Source organism: Armigeres subalbatus, chromosome 1 (genome assembly GCF_024139115.2).
Source record: "Armigeres subalbatus isolate Guangzhou_Male chromosome 1, GZ_Asu_2, whole genome shotgun sequence".
Lineage (NCBI taxonomy): Eukaryota > Metazoa > Arthropoda > Insecta > Diptera > Culicidae > Armigeres > Armigeres subalbatus.
Genome location: NC_085139.1, coordinates 303,947,740 through 303,971,210, shown reverse-complemented (window position 1 = coordinate 303,971,210; position 23,471 = coordinate 303,947,740). Strand labels below are relative to the sequence as shown.

Here is a 23,471-nt window from a genome sequence, read left to right as displayed (position 1 = left end):
GGTGGATATAATGATGCATTTGCTCAAGACATGATCGATGACGATCAACGAATGAATAAATGTACGCCAGGGAACACATGATGAAAATCAATTTAAAAATTAATCATGTTGAGACATTGAATTATTGAACATAATTTGAACGGCTTGTTTTGCATAGTCTATTTGAGGAAGAATAGATTAGATTTTCGTACGGAGGTAGTTCGTCTATCCTTATACACCATACACAGTCGTTGAATATTCCAAACTTTTTGCTGTGTACTTTTATGTTTCCCTGTTTTTGTAAACAATTTTATACTGCCCTAAAGGTGACCTTATGTATCGAATCATGCGAAGGAACTTGATTCCCACGCTTTGGAGCATAAGGTTATAAGTATCTGATCAACTATCCCAAACCGGAAAACCGTACTCAAATACAGGAAAGACAGTTTAAGCTTGTTCTTTAACGAAAGAGTCGACATGCGGTTGATAAGGTTTTTAAGACAGTTCAACTAAGAAAACATGCGACATTCCTAATGCTAATTAAATTATCGGCAATGGGTGGAGCTGTGCGAACGGTAATCTCTCTCGTATGGATGCAATCCTTTAGCAGCAAAACGTGACATAATTGTTTATATGACGGTCGTCGCGTCAACATCCTTGACTCTTTTCTTTTTCGTTCGGCCAAACCTGTTACGAGCATTGGCACATAAAGGCCCAGCCAGCCGGGTCCCACTTATTGCATAATTGAAAAAACTTTCTTCCTCGACCGTTGAACTTTCCAGCCTACCCAAAACCTAAAGTGCATTTCTGCTGCGCCTTGGAGTCTATCCGGTTCGTGGCTCATCGCGCGCGCGCGGACATGAGGTAAGGAACATCTTCGATCGGTGCAAGTTTTTATTTTCGCGGTACCTGCCTCGTTGCGGCAGTGGACAACGCTTTTGCAACCGATGATGACGCTATAAAGAAGCTACATTTCATCCGTGTGCTAGTCTCGGACCCAGACAGAGGAACCCCCGGGCTAAGTAGGTGGAAGCAACGTCCATCTGACTGTCGCCATCGGGCTGGGGCTATCGATCGTTGGCATCGATGCAGTATTGGATACCGACCCAAGACCGGTAAAGTTCCAACCGTGTAATGTAAGCAGTGACTACATTTTAAGATACTTAATCGGAAAAGATGCAACCGAGCTGCCAGCGTTGTGGGATGATGAATGCAACATGTGCATTGTGCATCTTGAAGGTGCAGTACCCAGTAGTGGTGACAGCGTCTCAGCAGGGCCTCTGGGATTACGTACAATTATTTTCAATCGAATTGTGCTGTATGTACCCAAGTCACGAATTCATAGTTCACATCCATACACATATGGTGATATAATTTTCTGTATGACCTACTTATACACCGGTAGTTTGAGGCTGTAGAATGAGCTTACGAATAAAGATAATTGAAAATCTTTGTTTTAGTTGACCTTTATTATGAAACATTTAAATATCTTTACCGATTGATCAATCCAGCTGATTTTGTTTTTAAATCATTGGAAATTACGAGGCCATCCTCAGAGCTGGCAGCAATCAATGCCACCCTAAATAGTGGATTTAGTAACCAACGCTGACGAAAAAAGAGACCAAATACCGTGGACCCCCGATAATTTGAACGCTACCTCATTCAAATTAACGGGGTTCATTATTAATTTGAACTTCTGGTTACTCTATTTGCATCAGAAAAACTGGTTTCTGGCTGCTCTCTTTGCTGGTTTGTTTTGATTCTGCGTTCCATTTCACGATGTTCCATTTTTGTTTTCTCGATTCCATGTGCTAAATGACGTTTGAACCATTTTTAATTTGAACGATGTTCAAACGAACGGGGTTCAAATTAAAAAGTGTTCAGATTAGAAGCGGTCATATTATCGGGGGTCCACGGTAGTTACTTTGAATTACAGAAAAGTGATCAAATACTGACTTTCAGTTATAGAAAAAGTTTAACAACTAAGAATCTCTTTATAAAAATCTGTATTATTTTCGATTTTATTCTTTTTAAAAAAGGAAGTTTTAAATTACACTGGAGTAAATTTTTTGCAAGCAAAAGTTTCCCAAAAATCTAAAAAGTCGTTTATTTACGCAGAAACAATTCTACATAGTTCACGATTTGTTTATACGAGCAATGACAATCATTTGCGAAAAAACAACACCATTGAATAAAAAGTTTTCTTGAACTTGGTTCACGAAATTTTTTATCAAATTACCAGAGTGAATTTGACAGCTGATTCAGTATGGGAGAAATTTCACTTTTCCGTAAGGAAAATTGACAACTCCATTTACCAGTAGGCGTTATTAGCGTTACGGAATTTTCTTATACTTGTCAGCTTGTCATCAGTACGGCTCAAGGAATTGCAGTAGCAGAATTGTGACTATTCCGTGTCCTATCTATTGGCACAGTACTTTTCAGCAGCATACTAGCCTTTAAGTCCCAAAACAAATCTAAATGCCTTAATGAAAATGGACCCGTGCGCCGCTTGCATATTTACCAGTTTGGAGGCGTGATACATCATTTTCAGACTGCGGCGGCGGCGGCGTGGCGGCATCACTACGGTGGTGATCGGAAACGGCGGAGTGGCGTGGATCGGCGAGAACTAATTTAGAGCGTCAAAAATTCTCCAGAATTTTTTCAGAACCTCCTCATCAAGTTCTTTGGGAAGTTTCTCCAGGAATTCCTTCGGAAGTTTCTTTAGGAGTTCCTTCAGGTGTTCCTCCAAGAGCTCATCCGGAAGCTCCTCCAGGAGTTCTTCTCGAAGTTCCTCCAGGAGTCCTTCTCGAAGTTTCTCCAGGAATTCATCCGGAAGTTCCTCCAGGAATTCCTCTCGAAGTTTCTCCAGGAATTCCTCTCGAAGTTTCTCCATGAATTCCTCCGGAAGTTTTTCCAGGAATTCCTCCGGAAGTTCCTCCAGGAATTCCTCCGGAAGTTCCTCCAGGAATTCCTCCAGAAGCTCCTCCAGGAATTCATCCGGAAGTTCCTCCAGGAATTCCTCCGAAAGTTCCTCCAGGAATTCCTCCGAAAGTTCCTCCAGGAATTCCTCCGGAAGTTCCTCCAGGAATTCCTCCGGAAGTTCCTCCAGGAATTCCTCCGGAAGTTCCTCCAGGAATTCCTCCGGAAGTTCCTCCAGGAATTCCTCCGGAAGTTCCTCCAGGAATTCCTCCGGAAGTTCCTCCAGGAACTCCTCCGGAAGTTCCTCCAGGAATTCCTCCGGAAGTTCCTCCAGGAATTCCTCCGGAAGTTCCTCCAGGAATTCCTCCGGAAGTTCCTCCAGGAATTTCTCCGGAAGTTCCTCCAGGAATTCCTCCGGAAGTTCCTCCAGGAATTCCTCCGGAAGTTCCTCCAGGAATTCCTCCGGAAGTTCCTCCAGGAATTCCTCCGGAAGTTCCTCCAGGAATTCCTCCGGAAGTTCCTCCAGGAATTCCTCCGGAAGTTCCTCCAGGAATTCCTCCGGAAGTTCCTCCAGGAATTCCTCCGGAAGTTCCTCCAGGAATTCCTCCGGAAGTTCCTCCAGGAATTCCTCCTGAAGTTCCTCCAGGAATTCCTCCGGAAGTTCCTCCAGGAATTCCTCCGGAAGTTCCTCCAGGAATTCCTCCGGAAGTTCCTCCAGGAATTCCTCCGGAAGTTCCTCCAGGAATTCCTCCGGAAGTTCCTCCAGGAATTCCTCCGGAAGTTCCTCCAGGAATTCCTCCGGAAGTTCCTCCAGGAATTCCTCCGGAAGTTCCTCCAGGAATTCCTCCGGAAGTTCCTCCAGGAATTCCTCCGGAAGTTCCTCCAGGAATTCCTCCGGAAGTTCCTCCAGGAATTCCTCCGGAAGTTCCTCCAGGAATTCCTCCGGAAATTCCTCAAGGAATTCCTCCGGATGTTCCTCCAGGAATTCCGCCGGAAGTTCCTCCAGGACCTCCTCCGGAAGTTCCTCCAGGAATTTAGCCGGAAGTGCCTCCAGGAATTCCGCCGGAAGTTCCTCCAGGAAGTTCCTCCAGGAACTCCTCTGGAAGCTCCTCCAAGAATTCCCCCGAAAGTTCCTTCAGGAATTCCTCGGAAAGTTCCTTCAGGAATTCCTCCGGAAGTCTTTCCAGGAATTCTTCCGGAAGTTCCTCCAGGAATTCCTCCGGAAGTTCCTCCAGGAATTCCTCCGGAAGTTCCTCCAGGAATTCCTCCGGAAGTTCCTCCAGGAATTCCTCCGGAAGTTCCTCCAGGAATTCCTCCGGAAGTTCCTCCAGGAATTCCTCCGGAAGTTCCTCCAGGAATTCCTCCGGAAGTTCCTCCAGGAATTCCTCCGGAAGTTCCTCCAGGAATTCCTCCGGAAGTTCCTCCAGGAATTCCTCCGGAAGTTCCTCCAGGAATTCCTCCGGAAGTTCCTCCAGGAATTCCTCCGGAAGTTCCTCCAGGAATTCCTCCGAAGTTCCTCCAGGAATTCCTCCGGAAGTTCCTCCAGGAATTCCTCCGGAAGTTCCTCCAGGAATTCCTCCGGAAGTTCCTCCAGGAATTCCTCCGGAAGTTCCTCCAGGAATTCCTCCGGAAGTTCCTCCAGGAATTCCTCCGGAAGTTCCTCCAGGAATTCCTCCGGAAGTTCCTCCAGGAATTCCTCCGGAAGTTCCTCCAGGAATTCCTCCGGAAGTTCCTCCAGGAATTCCTCCGGAAATTCCTCCAGGAATTCCTCCGGAAATTCCTCCAGGAATTCCTCCGGATGTTCCTCCAGGAATTCCGCCGGAAGTTCCTCCAGGAACTGCTCCGGAAGTTCCTCCAGGAACTCCTCCGGAAGTTCCTCCAGGAATTTCCTCGGAAGTTCCTCCAGGAGTTTAGCCGGAAGTGCCTCCAGGAATTCCGCCGGAAGTTCCTCTTGGAATTCCGCCGGAAGTTCCTCTTGGAAGTTCCTCCAGGAACTCCTCCGGAAGCTCCTCCAGGAATTCCCCCGGAAATTCCTCCAGGAATTCTTCCCTTAGTTTCTCCAGGAATTCCGCCGGAAGTGCCTCCAGGAATTCCTCCGGAAGTGCCTCCAGGAATTCCTCCGGAAGTCTTTCCAGGAATTCTTCCGGAAGTTCCTCTAGGAATTCCTCCGGAAGTTCCACCATGAATTAGTTAGGAAGCTTCTCCAGGAGTTCCTAAGAAAGTTTCTTCAAGATTTTCTCCGGAAATTCCTACAGCAATTCCGCCGGAAGGTTCTCCAGGAATTTTTCCAGAAGTTTTTTAAAAAATTCCTCCAGAGCTCCTCCTCAATGATTTCCTTTAGAAGTTAGTCCAAGAATTCCTCAGAATTTTTTTCCAGAAATTCTTCCAAAGGTTCCACCAGAAATTAGTAGGTAACTTTCTCCAGGAATACCTCCATAAACGTTCTTGGGAATTTTTAAGATTTTTTCGGATAGTCCCGTAGAATGTCCGCCAGTTTTTCCTCCAGAAATACCTCCAAGTATTCTTTATAAATTACTTTGAGAAATCTTCAGAAATTTCTATTGTAATCCTTTCGAATCTCATATATGACTTCTAAAGCAACTTCCACCCACCCCCAGGAATTCTTCCAGAAATATCTTCAAGAGTTTTCCTTGGACTACTTATGGAATTTATAGAAAACGACTTGGTGAGCGTCGGGCGCATTCGAGAATGGAGAGATGCGGCCTTGAAGCGTGTATTGTCAAATAGTTGATTCAGTGTTATCTGTTTAGGTGTGAGCTAAACAAATGAATGAATTTATGAAAATTCCGTTGCGAGTTCTTCTTGTATATTTTGATAATCCAAAATATCCTCCAGAAATTCCTCCAGGTATTTCCTAAAGCATTCCACCAAGCAGCCTCCTATAGAATCGTTTAGGTGCCATAAGAGATATTCGGCGGGTTGAAAAAAATTTATACGGTGGCGCGCCGCTACATTTTTGACGGCGGCGGCGGGTAGAGGCGTGCGTCGGTCTGGCGCCGGTGATGTTTGCCACAATTTTGGTCGGTGGCGGTGACATTTTTGGCGTCACGCCGAAAGCCATTTTAGCCGGTGGCGTGAATCGGCGTGAAGATTATCCTACGTTCGTTTCTTGAAGATTTCTTCTGCATTTTTTCAGGATGTTATCGAAACTTCAAAGGGAGAAACATTTGAATTTCGTTGGACAATTTTTATGAACTTCTCTCGAAAATTCTGAGCTTCTCCAAAATATATTCATTTGAAAATTATTTTGAGCATTTTTTGGAATTTCCAAAAAAAAAACTGTTTGGTATTTCCGTGGGAATTTCTTTTGAATTTACGTGAAAAAATCTTCACAATTTTCAAGAAAAATTGTTCCAAGTTTCTTCATATTTTCCGGGGAAGTAAACATCATCAAAAACAATTATTTCAACTGCAAATTGTTCGAAATTTTCCTAAGAAATTCATTGGAATTTACACAGGATTTTGTTATACTTCTATGGAAAATAATTCGGAATTTCCTAGGTGAATTTTACAACATTTGAACTAAATTTGTTCAGAATGTCCAAGTGATTTTTTATATATTTTTATATTTTTATATATTTTTGGTAAACTGTCCGGTATTTTAACAAGAAAATCGGAATTTTGGAGAAATTTTTCAGATAATTCTTTGTATTGTCCATAAGAAATTCTTCGGAAGTTCAATGGAAAATTATTAAAAAAAGGAAGGGTCGTTTGGCCGAAAATCATTTGGCGGAAAGCCATTTGGCCGAATAATACGTTAAGTCGAAAATCATCAAGTCGAATTGCATTTGGCCGAAATGAACGTTTGGGCGAAACAGTTATACAACGGAAAACAGTTTGGCCAAAAATTTCATTTAGACAAAGCGACATACGGCCGAATTGATAATTTGGCCGAAAAAGCACTAACACGCTCCATAAAAAGCACGGAAAAAAGTATTTTCGATCACTTTTTATCAGCCGATTGTATTGCATCAAAGCCTATTCGATGCGGAACATTATTTGCTGTACAAAATGAACCAGATCGTGCGACGCATTCCAAGGTTGTGACCAAAATGATCACCATCGGAAAGCACAGGGCTTAACCTTTCCGTTCCTGACGACTGTTTTTAAATGCTTTAAAAAATAAAACTGCTGTTAAAACCACATTCCATGACCGATTCCTTCGCAACAAGTTGCATTCGATCCGGATGAGTCCCAATTTTTTAATTCATATCAGATTTGGTTCAATCCTCATTTCAGAATTATTCCAAAATTCGTCGGGGACAGTTGTCCGCAGTAAGAGTGGCCATTTACCAATTGTCAACACAGGTCGTGTGACACCTCAAACATCATGAATTCACAAAACATTGATCGGATTGATATTTTTAGGGTTCCTGGCCCACTCGGGCTCAATCCGGCTACAATTCGGGGTACCTCTGGGATGGCCATTTCCTAAACTGAGACAAAATAGGTCGTGCGACACTTTAAACTGCTTGATTTCATAAAACAATGAAGGTGTCTCACTTTTCACTCATCATTACCCATTTCTTATTTCTCCCTTCTCATTATTTAATTCTTACTTCTCGATTACCATCAATTACTTCAATTATTATTAATTACTTCACATTTTTCACGTACACTTTCGTTTGGCCAAACGCCCGAACGAGTCATGTGGCGGTGGCCAGACTCGTTTTACAAACGAAATATACGGTCACATGACTCATTCGGCTAAAGAACATTTTTGGTCATATCACCTGTTCGACCAAACGACAATTTCAGCCGTATGATCGACCCGTGAAGTCAAATGACATTTTCGGTCAAATGACAATGGCTCTTTCTGCCAAACGACCGTTTCGGCCAAATGACATTTTTAGCCAAACGACGTTTTCGAACATACACTGATGAAAACCCAATCAATACATTTATGTGTGGTACACAAATTTTAATTATGGCGTTTTCCGAATGATGATTATAAAAATTTACATACAGTGCATTAAAATGTACTGTCTTGAACTGTAAATCTGTTGATTGTCACATATTGCATGTCATGTAATGGTCATGTAATACAAATTATTATAGCATGACAGAAAAAAATTTCATGAGCTACCTGACATTTTTCTATGCGGCATATATTTTTTTATTATTCCTTTCTTTATTTATTCAGGCACTCTGTGTTACATAACCGCTACTGTGCCGAGATCTACTGTGATATTCTGCTGTGCAGAATCCACACAGAATCTATTTTTAGATTTCCATTACTCATTATCGTTGTCGTTGCCAGTCCATCTCATCGTGAGTCCATTGTGTCCGTTTGTCCATGTCGTGTATCCAATGATCGTTGCATTGTTCGGTTGCCTGCCATTTATCCGGGTAACGTTGGAGGAAGAACAAGTTGTCAGTCGTCATCAGGCAGCCGTGACGGTAAGGCGCGTCTCCCAAACGCCACCGTATGGACTGCGGATCCGGCGACTGACGAGGGTTTTGGTGGATGGGCTGTGAATCGAACCCATGACCATCCGCTTGTAAAGCGAACGTGTAGCCAACTACGCTACGGACCCCCCTATGCGACATAATATGTGTCACAAATGAAACTAATGGAATATAATTTTGAAGGTGATGAATGCAGCTATGAATGAGCTAAATATTTGATAATAATAAAGTTAATTATACGCTGAGCTCTCTTTTTGTGCATTTTTTACGCGGATTGTAGGATCTTTAAGTTCAATCAAAGCTAATTTACTATTTTTCGAGTATTGGCCACCCGAAATGAACAATAATTACATTATTATAAAAACTCAATTTACACATATATACAGCAAGTGAAAGATTCAAAAAAAGATGAATGATTTACGAGTTTTTAATTTATCCAAAATGTTGTTTCTTTCACTCAAGTAAAAACCACGAGAAACCGATTTCGTTGAGCCGTTTCTTATGTTTATTTTAAAATTCACGTTCGCGGACTATCGATATTGATTTATTAGCTTTCTTTGTCGTGCATCTCAAAATCAATTAGGCCCATTTGAAAAAGGTTCCAACCAATATGACCATAACCTGTGTCGAAAGTATTTATTGCTAATATTGTGTACATGGTTTGATCTGTTTCAGATACCCAGCGTGGAGAAATTGTAACGTTTTACGTTTGTTACCGTTTTAAATTTACGTAAATTTCCGTAGCTTCAGACATTTTTATCTTTTTAAGCAAAATCAAGTGTAAATAAGTTTTTGAAAATAGTTTTACGTGTCGTCTATTTTAGTTGAATTTAATATTTGTAGTTTTTGACGTTTTTTTTTCTTTTTAAGTAAAATAATGTTTAAATTAAAATTGAATTCGATACGTGTCAACGAGAAAGCAATTCGTCGACATGGTTTGTGTCTCGGCTAAATGTTGTGATGTTTGATGAACGATACTTTGTAATGTTCTATGTAGTAAAGTTAGCTCGAAGTTTCCGAAGGCACGAACTCTATGTCGCCATTTGAAACTTAAATTGGCATTGGCGCAATTGCTAAATAATGGGTTGATTGTTGTAGAAGGTTTCTTGTTCAAGAACAAACTCAAACTCGGTCATTTCGCTTCCATAGCGGCTGGCAGTTAGAAGGTTTGCGAGTTTAAGAGTTTTATTTAGAGAATTTGAGTAAAGTTTAGTTCGTCGAGGCAATTAAAGTCATTGGAGTGATTTTGTACGTGATGGTAATTAGTTTTTCGTTTATTCTGTAGATTTTATTCTGTTGTCGGTGTAGCCGACTTTCGCAAATTTCAATTTTAAATAATATAGTGTACCAAAAGGTTATTTTTGTCGAACTACTCGTTGTATGTTTAAATGTTAATTTATGTTTCGCGTTGGACTTCCAGCGCGTGGCGCTTTTTTTTGGTACGGGCTGGAATTTCGGAGTCGACGAAAAGGGTTTGCGGCATTTCCGCCGTTTTATCGTTTGGAGGAGTTTTTATTGTTCGTGAAGTCCGCGCGCTCGTCAAGGCCCGCCCTTCGGTGTAGCGAAACAGAATGTGGTGAAGTTTCGTCAAAGAGAGAAGCGAAAAGTGAACCGTCGATCGCCAATCAATCGACGCTGGTCCAAAACGTTCCGAACCCTCGAGCCGTTCGGAGAGCTCGGCGCGTGGAATACGTCGCCAATTGCGTACCACAGTGCCGGATTGGAACCGAAGACGAGGGTTCATTTCATCACGGGCGGTCATAGCCGTAAAAGCGAAGCCGTGCGGAGGTACGTTGGCCCTTGTCCGGAGGGGAAAATCAACCCGGGAAGCGCGACGTCCGTCGACGCAGTTCTCACGAGAAAATCGGAGGCCTTCCGTCCAGCCGCCACCCACTTCGCAACTTTAGTTCGGCCATATTTGCACGGGCTCATCAGCTGCGCACCATCCTGCAGCTAGGCGATTCTTCTGTCGCCGCCATCGCCACGGACAGGTTCGCCGCCATCGTTCCGAACCGGTTCGCCGCCATCGCGCCGGCGAAACCCAGCAAGTCGACGAAAAAGAAAACCTGCGCAGGTATGTGACTAGTGTGTAGACATGGCCATGATCTAGATATACATTTCCATATCCGTACCAATTCCAAAAGTGTTCAACCCGAAACAAATAAACCCCCATGAGTTGTAAGTAAGAAGATCAAGTTTTTTTAGTTGGAGTAATCGCTGAAAGATCACTCCGTTCGCTTTTCCGTTCCGTTCCGTTGACTACGTTGATTACACGCTTTGCATAATTTCTGCCGGGATTTATTGGCGGGTTGGATGAGTTTGAGGGTAACATAACTTGGGAGGTTGCCAAATTGGAGAAGCACTTGGTGCAAAGCAATATTGTAAGTTTCAGCCAGCGACCGTTCGAGTGACCCCTGAGGAGAGAAGTCGAGTGTTAGTCGGGCAAAAGAACTCGACCGGTGGTCTTCCGGATCCCGGAAGTGGCGCTTAAGCCACCCGTGAATCATAAACCTCGAGCTGAAGCTACGAACGGTTACAAAATGCTCATATAAATTTTCAAAAAAATATATGGACCGTGAACATTAGCCATACTCCTCCTCCCCCCAAAACTGCCCACGTGGTATATGGACGGCCCCTAATAAGTACTTGTAATATCAGAAAATAATAATTTATTCATTTTTTGAAAATGGTTCAACTGATTAACGTTACCCCGGCGATCAAAGCTTCCCCGATTACGGTACCGTTGAACAAGTTCTCCAAAACATGTGCCAGTCAAAATATGCCGACCGTCTAAGCAATCTTCACAACGAAGAAAATTACTTGCCAGACATATGGTGGGTGTATCATTGGTCTATTCCCATTTTTCACAAAATGTGATAATAAAACACCGTGTGATAGTATATCTTACTTTAAAAAATGTGTGGTGAAGTGGGGCTAAAGTTTACTTTTTTATCAAATTAATTAATTTTACTTGCCAGTACTTTGCTATATCACTTAAATTCTGTAAGATGTGTTTAGATGCTGCTACTGAGTCTTAAACAACAATTAAAACTATTCTTTTCCCTAAAACTGGACCAATTAAATTCAATACTTTTTTTTGTTTCAAAAAAACAACACAATACACCAGGCCAGAACAGTTCGGCTCGTTTCACTAGAAAACACGTCAAAAACGATTATACAAATTTCGCTAATATGTATTACCAGATTTTGTTCAAAAATATTCTAGAAATATAATTTTTTATTTAGATTAGATAATCTAAAACAGATTAAAAATAAACATGGGTCGAATAGTTAAAATATTAAATTATTTAAAGGAATTTTTTAGAATTTTATTTATTAACTTTATTATTATTATTTTTTAATTTTAATGGCACGGGAAATGTTGGGTAAAGCATTGGTATTTCGCGTACCTGAAGGAATAAAATAGACCCCATTTCGCGGTCCTTAGCCTCTTACCCAGCAACTTCTATCCCTACCTCCCCGTGGTACTGGCCGGGATACGAGCAACCTTAGGAGAGATCGGGTAACCAGTCCCGTTGGGAACTATGGTCGTATGCTGACAGGGAAGGGGGGGTTGTTCCTCTCCGGAGGTACAAATCTTACTGAGCGTCTGTTCTCCATGTCAGGATCGGCTCACAACAGCGTCTGTTCTCCATGTTAGGGGCGGCTGATCATCGTCCGAGTGCCAGCGAGGGACTCTAAGTGAAACTGTGCACCATGGTCCACCGGGAATAAGAAGGAATGGTCCTCCGAAAATTTAGGGGGTTTGGTGTCATGACTTGCAAGCCAGCATTTAAAAAACATACGCAACGAACAATCAACAAGAGAATAAGGACTGGAACCATCGGCGAAGACCACTGCAACGAAAAGCGACTAACGATTGGAAACTCAGTTCGTGGAACTGCAAATCTCTCAACTTCATCGGAAGCACACGCATACTCGCCGATGTGCTCAAGGATCGTGGATTCGGCATCGTAGCGTTGCAGGAGGTTTGTTGGAAGGGATCAATGGTGCGAACGTTTAGATGTAATCATACCATCTACCAGAGCTGCGGCAACACACATGAGCCGGGAACAGCTTTCATAGTGATGGGCGACATGCAAAGGCGCGTGATCGGGTGGTGGCCGATCAATGAAAGAATGTGCAGATTGAGGATCAAAGGCCAGTTCTTCAACATCAGCATAATCAACGTCCATAGCCCTCACTTCGGAAGCACTGATGATAAGGACGCATTCTACGCGTAGCTGGAACGTGAGTAGCCACGACGTCAAAATAATCATAGGAGATTTGAACGCTCAGGTTGGCCAAGAGGAGAAGTTTAGACTGACTATTGGGAAGTTCGGCACTCACCGGCTGACGGACGAAAACGGCCTAGGACTAATTGATTTCGCCGCCTCCAAGAATATGGCCATTCGCAGCACTTACTTCCAACACAGCCTCCCGTGTCGGTATACCTGGAGATCACCACTGCAGACAGAATCACAAATCGACCCCGTTCTGATTGATGGACGGCACTTCTCCGACATTATCGACGTCTGGACATATCGTGGCGCTAACATCGACTATGACCACTATCTAGTGAGGGTTACACATCGCTCAAAACTATCCGTCATCAACAATAATGTTCGGTACCGACGACCGCCGCGGCACGACCTATAGCGACTGAAGCAACCTGATGTCGCCACTGCATACGCGCAGCATCTCGAGGCAGCGTTGCCGGAAGAGGGTGAGCTCGATGGGGCCCCTCTTGATATAGAATGGGAGCATCTTGACGGACGAACGTGTGGTGATCGAAAGGTGCAAGCAGCACTACGAGGAACATTTGAATGGCGCTGAGAGTACAGGCAGTGAAAGTCAAGGCAGCGGAGGAGATGACTACGTAGGTTCAGCGGACGATGGAAGCCAACCAGCCCCCACCTTGAGGGATGTTAAGGATGCCATCCAACAGCTAAAGACCAATAAAGCAACTGATAAGGTATGGTATCGGAGCTGAGCTCATCAAGATGGGCCCTGAAAAGCTAGCTACTTACCTGCACAAATTGATAGTCAGAATCTGGGAAACTTAACAGCTACCGGAGGAGTGGAAGGAAGGGTTTATATGCCCCATTTATAAGAAAGGCGACAAGCTGGAGTGTGAGAACTTTCTAGCGATCACCATCCTCACCACCCTCACCATTATGGACGCGAACAGCTTCCCTGGGAAGCTTACCAGACTGATCAAAGCAACGGTGGATGGTGTCGAGACCGATATCCCAATAAATTTGAATTTAAACTGATTACGGTCGTACAGCTTCTGTCTAATAAGAAATGATTTGGCGCGTAAATAAGAATTGTGGTTCCAATAGCATCATATGGGGGCATCGGGAGAGACTCGGTGCAATGTGTACAAACCATACACGACCATCGATGATTCTCCGAAATGATGAACATCGATCGCTAGAACTAATTAAGTATTAGCCGAAAAATAAATATGCGTATCGTTGCCTCCGTTTATGCCAGTCTCGGTAACAGTGACTTTCATTCAATGCCCGAGCCATCCCCAGAAAGGATGTACGGCAAAAACGGACGCTTCGATAATTTAATTATTCTCAAATGGCCCTCACATTCTTTAACACCTTTCAAATCATTTTCACACTTGTCGCTGCCTAGCGATAACATTCGGACTCCGTTTCTTTCCCATCTGCTTTCGCACATACACTGCTCCCTTCCTCTAAACGAGCAGCATTGCCAATAAAATTGCATTTAAACTGATTACGGTCGTACAGCTTCTGTCTATTAAACATAAATAATTGTTTAGATCAACCGTTTTTTAAACTGTTAAAATAGAATTGAAAATGGCAATGCAGTTAGAATGATATAATAATAAAACAGTAATCCCAATCATTTACTTCCACTTCACATTATTCCCATTCCTCCAAGCATGGTTTTTTGTCAGTGTTTTCTCGTTTTATCAAACGTTTCCTCATGTTATATATATGGGAGTTAATATAATTCTCTGTTTCTTTCATAAGTATGTGGCCAACTAATCATTCCTCCCGTTCCTCAGCGTTCGCAAGGACGTGGCCAGGAAAAATCTAGACGATTTTTTTAAATGTCTTGCTTCCAGATTAGCCTTATCTTTATCTATGGGAATGAAAGGAAGCGATACTAGATACACTCTTACGATTATCAAACCTTTCCACCTACAAGTTTGTGAGAATCTCTTAACGCTAATGCTAACTCAAAGCATAATATAAAGGTAAATACTATTTGCGCAGATTTCCGCAAAACGCTCATAATATCCCCAAAAGGATATGGAAATAGGCTTCGATATAAGCCCAATTCGACATGCGTGCGATTGCGTGCTTATAATTCAAAATCAGGTTGAACAACATAATGTTTGCGCCATACATTTTACAAGCAAATTAGAAAAAAAAACAACTTTAATTTACTATTGGATCGACATGGTGCACTGCAATTTTTATTCAATCTTCATGAAATTTTGAGGAAAGACATTTCAAACACCATAGAAAATTATAAAAATACTTTCGAAGCTTAACACTCAACCATTTTTCACTTTTTCCGCCTTGGCAGCACAGTACGTCGTTTGGTCGAGTAGGACATAAGGCCGGAAATGTCGTTTGGTCGAATTGGTTATTTTGCACAAAGGGCCAATTGGCCGAAAATGTCATTTGGTCTAACGACCAAATGTTGATTACTGAAAGGTTAACCCATCCTCTCTGCCAAACGACCAAATAACCTTTTCGGCCAAACGATTGTTTCGGCCATATAGCCAGTCGGCCGTACGTACGGCCCTAACAGTTCATTTGGCTGGAAATGTCATTAGCCCAAAATAACGCTTGGTTTTAGCCCGAAAATGTCCTTTCTGCATGAAAACCATTTAGGCCAAACGGCATTTTCTATCAACTGACCTATTCGGCTTTTTTTTTTGGCAAAATTACTAATTCGGCCGAACGGAACTTTCGGCAGAATGCTTGTTTCGACTAAATTATTCTTTCTGCCATACGAGCATAACGGCCAATTGGGCTGTTCGGCATACTGTTTTTTAGCGGAAGGAACTGATCAACCAAATGACATTTTCAGTCAAATAATGTTGAACTAAATGGGCTTCAGCCAAATGGTTTGTTTGGTCAAACGACATATTAGTCCAAATAACTTTCAACCTTTCCTTACCAACAAAAAAAAATCTCTGGAGTTCAACGTGATGTTCTAGGGATCAATCGGAAAAATCTACGGAAATTCCACTGAATATTCGGAATTTCGACGAAAAATTCTGCGGACCTCTTCAAATTTGAATCGGCGTGAAAAATTATAGATCAACGGCGATCAAATTTCAAACAGCGGCGCTCTAAGCAAAAATGTTGGCGGTGGCGGCGCACCAAAAACTGTCGGCCGCAGCGCACAACTCTAGCGGCGGGTAAGAAACGGCAACATGACGCGGCGCCGCACAGGTCTAAATAAAAAATTTCTTTGAATTACCAATAAAACAAATGTTTTGGCGAATCAAATTCAAAATTACCAAAATATTCACTCCCCACAGTTATGAAACACTTGACGACGTTCTAAATATTCAATTACTTCTACAACGCCCCAAAAATAACCAATTGTAGATATTAATACATCAAAATCGTTGTTAGGATCTAAGCTTTCGATCCGCTATGTAATATTTAATCTTAAATAGGTTTGATTAAGGAAAATTACTGAACTTCCAATCGATGATAGCAAATCATCATATTATGGAACACTTTGTGTCAAACATGACGGCGAATGTAAACAACCCTGTTTTAATGCAAATATTAGTTACAAATTCGTTCATACATGAGAACCACCAATGCAATTGCTGCAATATGAAACCAACTTACAATTGTTGCGTTTGATCGTGGATGTCAAAACAAAAAAAATTAAGGAGCGATTTATACAGGAAATACTAAAGTGTTTCATAACCGTAGGAAAATATTGTCGTGGTCACAATTATGGAACACTGATAAAATCAAATTTCTTCGAATAAATCAAATATAAAGCTTTCAAGCATTCAAAGTAGTCAAATGTAAGATGACTTTGATAAAAAGTTTGTAGACCAAAATTAAAATAACCACCTCAGACTTAGGATTAGAAACTTGAGATCACAACCTTGATGTCCAATGTCCATACAAGAATGTCAATTTTTGCAACTTAAAATCCTAACTCTCAAACAAGAATAAAATTTGAATAACTAATTCGAAGCAAGGCATTTTTTCATTAGATGGTTGTATTAATGTCCATAACAACGATTTCGATCTTCAGCACAAACCTTGGTAACTTACCCAACATGAAGAATTGCCAATTCTTCATCTTGCATCGTTAGCTGGAATGGAATGCAATAAAAATCGTTTCACGCTTGATGGCGAACCTAAATTCCTCCGCTTTTTGTGGTCTCGGTTTCACTCCCAAATGAGGAAAATCAAGAATCAATCAAATTTCGCTCCCTTGCCTTGTCCGTTACATCTCCATGGTGGCAATACTCGAATTGGCTTAGTGCAATCTCACTCTGTTGCACCAAAACCAGAGAAGCGCATAACGAACGACCGACCGTTTCGATCTTTGCCCTTATTGAGGAAAACTGTTCACCGTAACAACGAAGTCGATATTTGCATCTAGCCAAGATTCCACCTCGCTCGAGGAAGCCCTACGTAACCTGCTGCCCAAAGAAGGTAGCATTTAAATTGATGAAGACGATGGGAAACACTCCAAGTACCTACCCACTGTGTACTGGATTTGGGTTGCGCATATTCCAATTTAGTTTAATTATAACGATTGAATGGATGATCACCACCACCAACACCACCGCCGCCACCATCGTTAGTAGTTCGATCGTTCCCCGCATATTCAGTTTTCTCATGCACTGTCATAAATTTTCCGTCGATCCAATGGAGACATTTTCTCGCCTTGATTTACGAACTTCGTTCAAGTTTTACAACACAACACTTTGTTAGTTGGATCGGTTCAAGTTTGTCGCTTCAACGATCGTTCCAGTCACTTGATCCCCAATTAAGCCAGTTTCCATCAATGTGAAACAAATACGGCGCCATAATCGTGTAGTGCGATAAAATCACTCACCCACAACATCACGAGACACTTTTCCCAGCCAGGTAATTACACTGCGTCCGATGGTACCGCGTTCGTGATCTTCGCTCCAAAATTGTTCACTTTTGTTTTCAATTAGCCTTCTTGCTTCACCTCCCAATCACACTGCAGTTAGCGGCCACACTCCGCGCCACAATTGCTTCCAAATCACTAAGGGCACAATGAAATAAATCTTCCAGCGGATTGTCACCACGCCGAATGTAGTTCACTGGTGCGCGTTCAAGACCACAGAAATACCCCAGAGACAATTTAGCTAACAAAGTGCACCCCTTCGGCACGATTCGCTGTCACGCTCAAGACTCCCGGAAAATTGATCGCGTCCACTCGCGTCGGATGTCGGTACCAGACTGATCTCCGGCTCGATCGCGGCCTCCGTAACCAGCGCGAGAAAATCTTTTGGTTTTTCGGTGTCTTCGATCTTTGATCTTCAACTGGGGTGCCAGGAGGTTTGTTGATGGAGGTTTCTTTCAACGAATCACGTAAAATTAGTGTTGCTTCTGCTATAAAAAATCATTATGTTAATGACGATCACATGGCTTACAATCAACCATCGAGTAAATTTATTACATTTTTTGCCAACTGATCGATTTCTTCGTTTTCAACAATACATATTTCAGTCCATGAAATATGATTAAATAGATGATTAATTTTTAGTCAAAAATTAAACACAATATATGATATTTTTGTTTAGTATCGCCTTTATTTTCTATACAAATCATTCACATCCGGCATCCCTGACTTGTATTCACCGCCAGACGGGCCAGGCAGTCCAACAACAACAGAAACAACTATCTTTCCACGTGAACGACTCCTCAAGGGTCTTTGGGGTCTCTGCTCCTCTAATGCAGATGCTGCCTCTACCAAAATACAAACGCCGCTAATTAATCTCGCTGGAGCGTGCCGTGCTCCCTGAGAGAGCCAAATACTTTGCGATGTTCTGATGAGCCCATGATTGAGCGTGCGATGTTTCCGCTCTTTACTCTCGCGTGCGCATCCGCGCCACAGCACAGCGGAGAAGAATGCAGTCGTAAAAAAAACTTTCCTCTGATTGCATTTTTGTCTCTACACTGGATCTTGTTTTGTGGGTGCAGCAGCTCCATAACACTGATCATGCAATTTGAAAAAGTGGTGCAATTGGGGTGACTTTTTGTTGTTATTTAGAAGCAGCGTGCTATGGCCTACGAGGAAAAAATATCAGACAAACAAGCCGGCCGCGTGTCGATCATGTTTCGTTAGTGGCAGAGCAGCGACGAGCATTTAAAGTTCAGAGCACTTTTAGATGCATTCAAGTATGCTTGCATCCTTGAGGTATGACGAACGTGATGTGGTTTAAAACATTGTATTATTAATTGTGAGTACTATCGCACAATTTTCATAATGGAATTTAGCATATAGTAAATCCAAAGACCATTAGTTCCGGTTGGTTCTACGTAGGAATATATACGACTCAAAACAATCGACTTAGACCCATGCGTCGAAGAAAGGATCTGGGCAGGATCCTTTTGAGTTGCAGCAACATTAATGTTATGGTGCTACTGCAAATCAATCGGAATTAAAAGAGGTCTTTAATACCCTCCCCGGAAGCTGCCGTTAGCTGTAGACCAGCAGCCTGGGGTCTGATGCCGATTTCCCTCTGAAATCTAGACCAGCGGTCTAATACTGTTCATATTATTGATGGAAACTGAAAAAAAAAGTGGCCCGACCTTCTCTGCAGGAGTTATCAAGCGATCCTTAGAGTCATTATTGTCTAGTGGGATCAAAGGTGGAATGGGCCGAGGCTTAGATTTTAGTATTTTGGTCTTTTTCCAGAACGGCTTAGCATAATCTGGGAGAGTGCGGATCTTATTCGAGAAGTCGTTATTTTTGAGGTCCACCATTCTGGCCTTGATAATTTTTGTAATTCGATTGCAACGTGCCTTAAGCACAGGCAGTCCAGTACGCTTGAACTGCCTTCTCGTGACATTTCGTAAACGGACCAAATCTGAGTGTGTCAATGGTTGGGGTGTTGCTTACCTGACGAGCCGTTGGAACATGCTGCTCTCTGGCCACCGAGATTGCCTCTTCGATGGCGCACAGCTGACGGTCGATACTTTCTGGCGTCTCCGGACGCACCTCGTAGTCGATCGCACTGCTGGAACCGCTGCCAGTTCACTCGATGGTAGTTCCTTCTGGAGAGTTGGTGACGGTTGATCGATGAACCCGCCACCACTGAGTAGTGATCCGAGCTGAGCTCCTGGTACACGATCGGTTGTGAGATGTGATCGTCCATGTTGGTGATGTACAGGTCTAACGTTGCGGGACTCCGGACCGACTCAGACGAGTGGGGGAATCCGGGCTCAGGATCGTGAAGTGATCTTCCTCCATGTTGTTGCTCCATATGGCACCGTATCTCTTGCCGCGACTGTTGCCCCAGGCTTGATGCTTCGCGTTCAGGTTACCGGCAATGATGTGTCCTTCCGAAGGGCGGCCGATGTACCATCGATCTCCTTAAGTTGGACAGTAGGTCACGATGAGGGTGGTTACTCCGACGGAAGTGGTGATTTCTACCCCAACGGCCTCAATGATCTTGAGCTGTAGACTTGGCAGCAGACGATAATTGACGTTGTTGTTCCTCAGTGCGATCGTCACACCTCCTCCCCTGGAAATGGACCGATTGAGTCTCACCACACGAAAGTCCGGAATATGTACACTCACTTCGGGCGTCAAGTGCGTTTCCGTGATGAAGGCCACGTCGCTCTCTCTCGTCGAAGAAACCAGCCAGCTCAATGATTTTGCTCTTAAGTGCGCAAGCGTTCCAATTGACCAGACCCACCCTAGCAGCCATCATCAATGACAAACATGCACAGGGTGAAGATCTGGTCGAAGCGTGTTTCACAACCGCGTAGTCGCGTTGGAAGTTGGGTGAAAATCGGAACTAGCTGCTCCGATGTGTAGAGCGGTGGGTCACCCTCGGCCGGAAGGTGCTCATTGACCTGACGATGGAATCCATGGGGAGGAACTGGGGGTCATTCGCTGGTGGATGGAGCAAGTGGTGTTGGAGCTTGAATCGATGCTGCAGCGGGAGCCAGCAATTTGTGAGGTTGAAAAGGTGGAAGTATTGGTATCGCTCGTCGGGGAGCCGGGATGGTCGGAAATTTCGCCTCGTTCAGGGCAGGAGCACGGCCTTCTTCCTTATTGGTTGTAGCCCGATGTTTGTTACCGCAGTTGGCGCATTGGCCCTCGCTGCAGAGCCGGAAAGTACATTTCAGCCCCTTAGCGATCAGCTGGCGAATTTTTGGGCGAAAATCCGGTGGATCGACCTCCACAAACACGGGCGGGTACTTCTCCTTCCGCTCCGGTTGCACCTGCGGCAGCTGCGATTGCTGCTTCTTTCTCTTTTTTGGCGGATTGCCAGCGTCATCAAGCACCAACGGCGGCCACCAACCTTCTGAGAGCCAAGGAGTAATCACCTCTCCGGTGATTGTGTGCTATAGAGCTGTTAATGTTGGCTTTTGAAGAGTACCAGCTCCTTGCTCCATGTCAATGAACTCGCGCAACTGGGTGGAGACCGGCGCCGGCCATCGCGTGCAGTATCGGGTCTCTTTCGATAAGGAGAGGGATCCTGTATTCTCCGGAAGCTACGGCGGCGAAAAAGAAGACGTAAATATTCAATGGAAGTGAACGAAACAAACCGTTCATGGCGACAAGGAACAGAGCCAGCGCCAGAACGGAACCCTGGGGTACCACAGGCTCCTCCGGGAGAGTCATCGAACTCTGATTTCAAATTAGAACTTTGAATGGGCGCCCTATGAGAAAATTAAAAAAAAACAAAGATTTTGCCGAAAATCCCCACTCACAAAACGAAGGGAGACCAAGTCCTATTGAAGGCCTTATAGATATCCTAGGATACCAGGTCAGCATGTTTGCCCGTAAGCGTTTTGCAAAACGTCACCCAAGTTTGCAAAATATGTGCCAGTACTGAACCCTGGGCGGAATCCGAGTCTACCTTCTGCTACTAGTTTGTCACACAGGCTACGGTTCGCCATCCTCTCGACGACTTTGGACACAGAAGAGGTCAGCGAGATGGGTCGGTACTTCTTGACATCCCGGGAGGTGATGTTGTTCTTAGGAACGGGGAGGACCAAACTTTTTCGCCACTCTTCCGGGCCCAAGCAGGAACGACGACCTCGATAACAGAAATTGGTATGAACTAGCCTTGCATAAGAGGTAAAATACCAAAAAATAATACCAAGTACTTATATGCAGAATACTTGAGGCATAACATGCTTAGGTATTTCAATACCAACCCGATCAGGAGAAATTGGCTAAATAATACCTAATTTTGTTATTGATACCATACTCTGTTATAAACTAGCCCTGAATAAGAGGTAAAATGCCAAAGGAATAATACCAAAAATTATCATGCACAATACTTGAGCCATAACGACTCTGTTATTAAATTCTATTTCACTACCAAATGCATAACCAATTATTATTCGTTTGTTATCGAGGTCGTCGTTCCTGCTCGGGAAACGAATAATAATTGGTTATATATTTGGTTCAAGTATTGTGCATATTTATTTTTGGTATTATTTCTTTGGTAATTTACTTCTTATGTAGGGCTAGTTCATAACAGAGTATGGTATCAATAACATAATTAGGTATTTTTGAGCCAATTTCTCCTACTCGGGGAAGGTTTGATCAGCCCACTTTTGGTAGACCAACTCCAGGAACTAGATCTTGGCGAGAGGCAGTAGCTTTTTGAGCAAGGGGTTCCCAATCTCGTTGGGACCGGAAGACATCCCATTACTGTTGGAGAGTGCGAAAGACAGCTCGGCAGCAGAAAACGGTAGAATAAAGCCATAGTTTTGTGCATCTGTGGGAACCCAAAAGGTTGTTGGGGAGGAAATGCTACCAATGATTCTCGCCGCTCAAACTCGATGGAGTAACCGTTCAACGATGCTAGTCTGGCAAAGTACTCCTCAAGTGTGTTATATGGCTACCTCAATGGGATCGGTAATAGTACTACTAGGTGTATCAAGGTAGATGTGGGAAGATCTTTGATTGCCACTATGCACGTTAACTTTCCACCAGAGTCAACAGAGTTTCAGCAGCAGATTGAGCCGGATTGACCAGTGTTTCCTCTTGGGTTCAAATATTACTGGCCTTCATTCATAGTGCTTCTCTTTGTAGACCTGAAGGGCATTTACTTTATCAGGATAACCAGCGGGAAGTCCCTGTAGCGCTTGGAGGGATTTTCTTCTCGATTTAACCAACCGACTCGTTTTATTTGACGAATAGCGTAGTGTCTTTCGTCCTGGCCGGGTGCTGATTTGCGGGATGCAGGCAACGGCGGCATCCAGGACAGTTTGGGTTGTGCGTCGGAGGTGGAGGCTATATGCCTCCCAGTCAGCGGCATCGTAACGCCATCTTGGCTTCCGGGTGATGTCCGGGGGCGAGGCGTGGACGGGGGTCGTACAGAAACCACGTGGTCATATATGGGGGAGGGGGGGTTTGGAAAATGACCACGATAAGCCACATAGGGAGAGGGGGGGGTTGATGCTCTCGAACCACGTGGTTTTTTTTACACGAAAAACTTTTGGTGAATAACAATAGCGGTGTAAAAAATACAAATCAATAAAATTTAATGATTCCATTAAACGCAAAGCGCATCTTAGGGCCGATGCCCACGTAGCGTCTTTTCAAATCAGCGTTAAAAAGACGCAGGTGTGCATCGAGAAAAACCGGTAACGCACGGTCGTAACGCCGTTGCATATCTGCGCTATTTGACCATCTTAGCCTTAGTTCCTTTTCCATAAAAAAAAAACAAAAAAACAGGTTTCCTCAACAAAAATTTAAAAAGGAAAAATGGGAAAATTAAAAAAAAAAGTTCCGCCGCGCCACGCCTCCGCCGCAGATGGTTTTTGGCATCACGCCGCCGACACTTTTGCATCAGCGGACTGCAGCTACACAATATTGATGTTTTTACAATAATCCAAGAAAAAAACTTCAAAAGAATTTCTTGTGGATATTCAGGAAAA

General features: G+C 43.4%; 1 protein-coding gene across 1 annotated transcript in view; it reads right to left on the bottom strand.

Annotated features, from left to right (window-relative positions):
- Positions 1-17,794, bottom strand: part of LOC134207859 (alpha-protein kinase 1-like) — a 239,878-nt gene extending 222,084 nt beyond the window's left edge. Inside the window, exon 1 of the mRNA XM_062683810.1 lies at positions 17,425-17,794. Within this exon, the coding sequence (XP_062539794.1) occupies positions 17,425-17,433 (9 nt within the window). The 5' untranslated portion in view covers positions 17,434-17,794. The remainder of the gene's footprint in view (positions 1-17,424) is intronic.
- Positions 17,795-23,471: the final 5,677 nt, after the last annotated feature.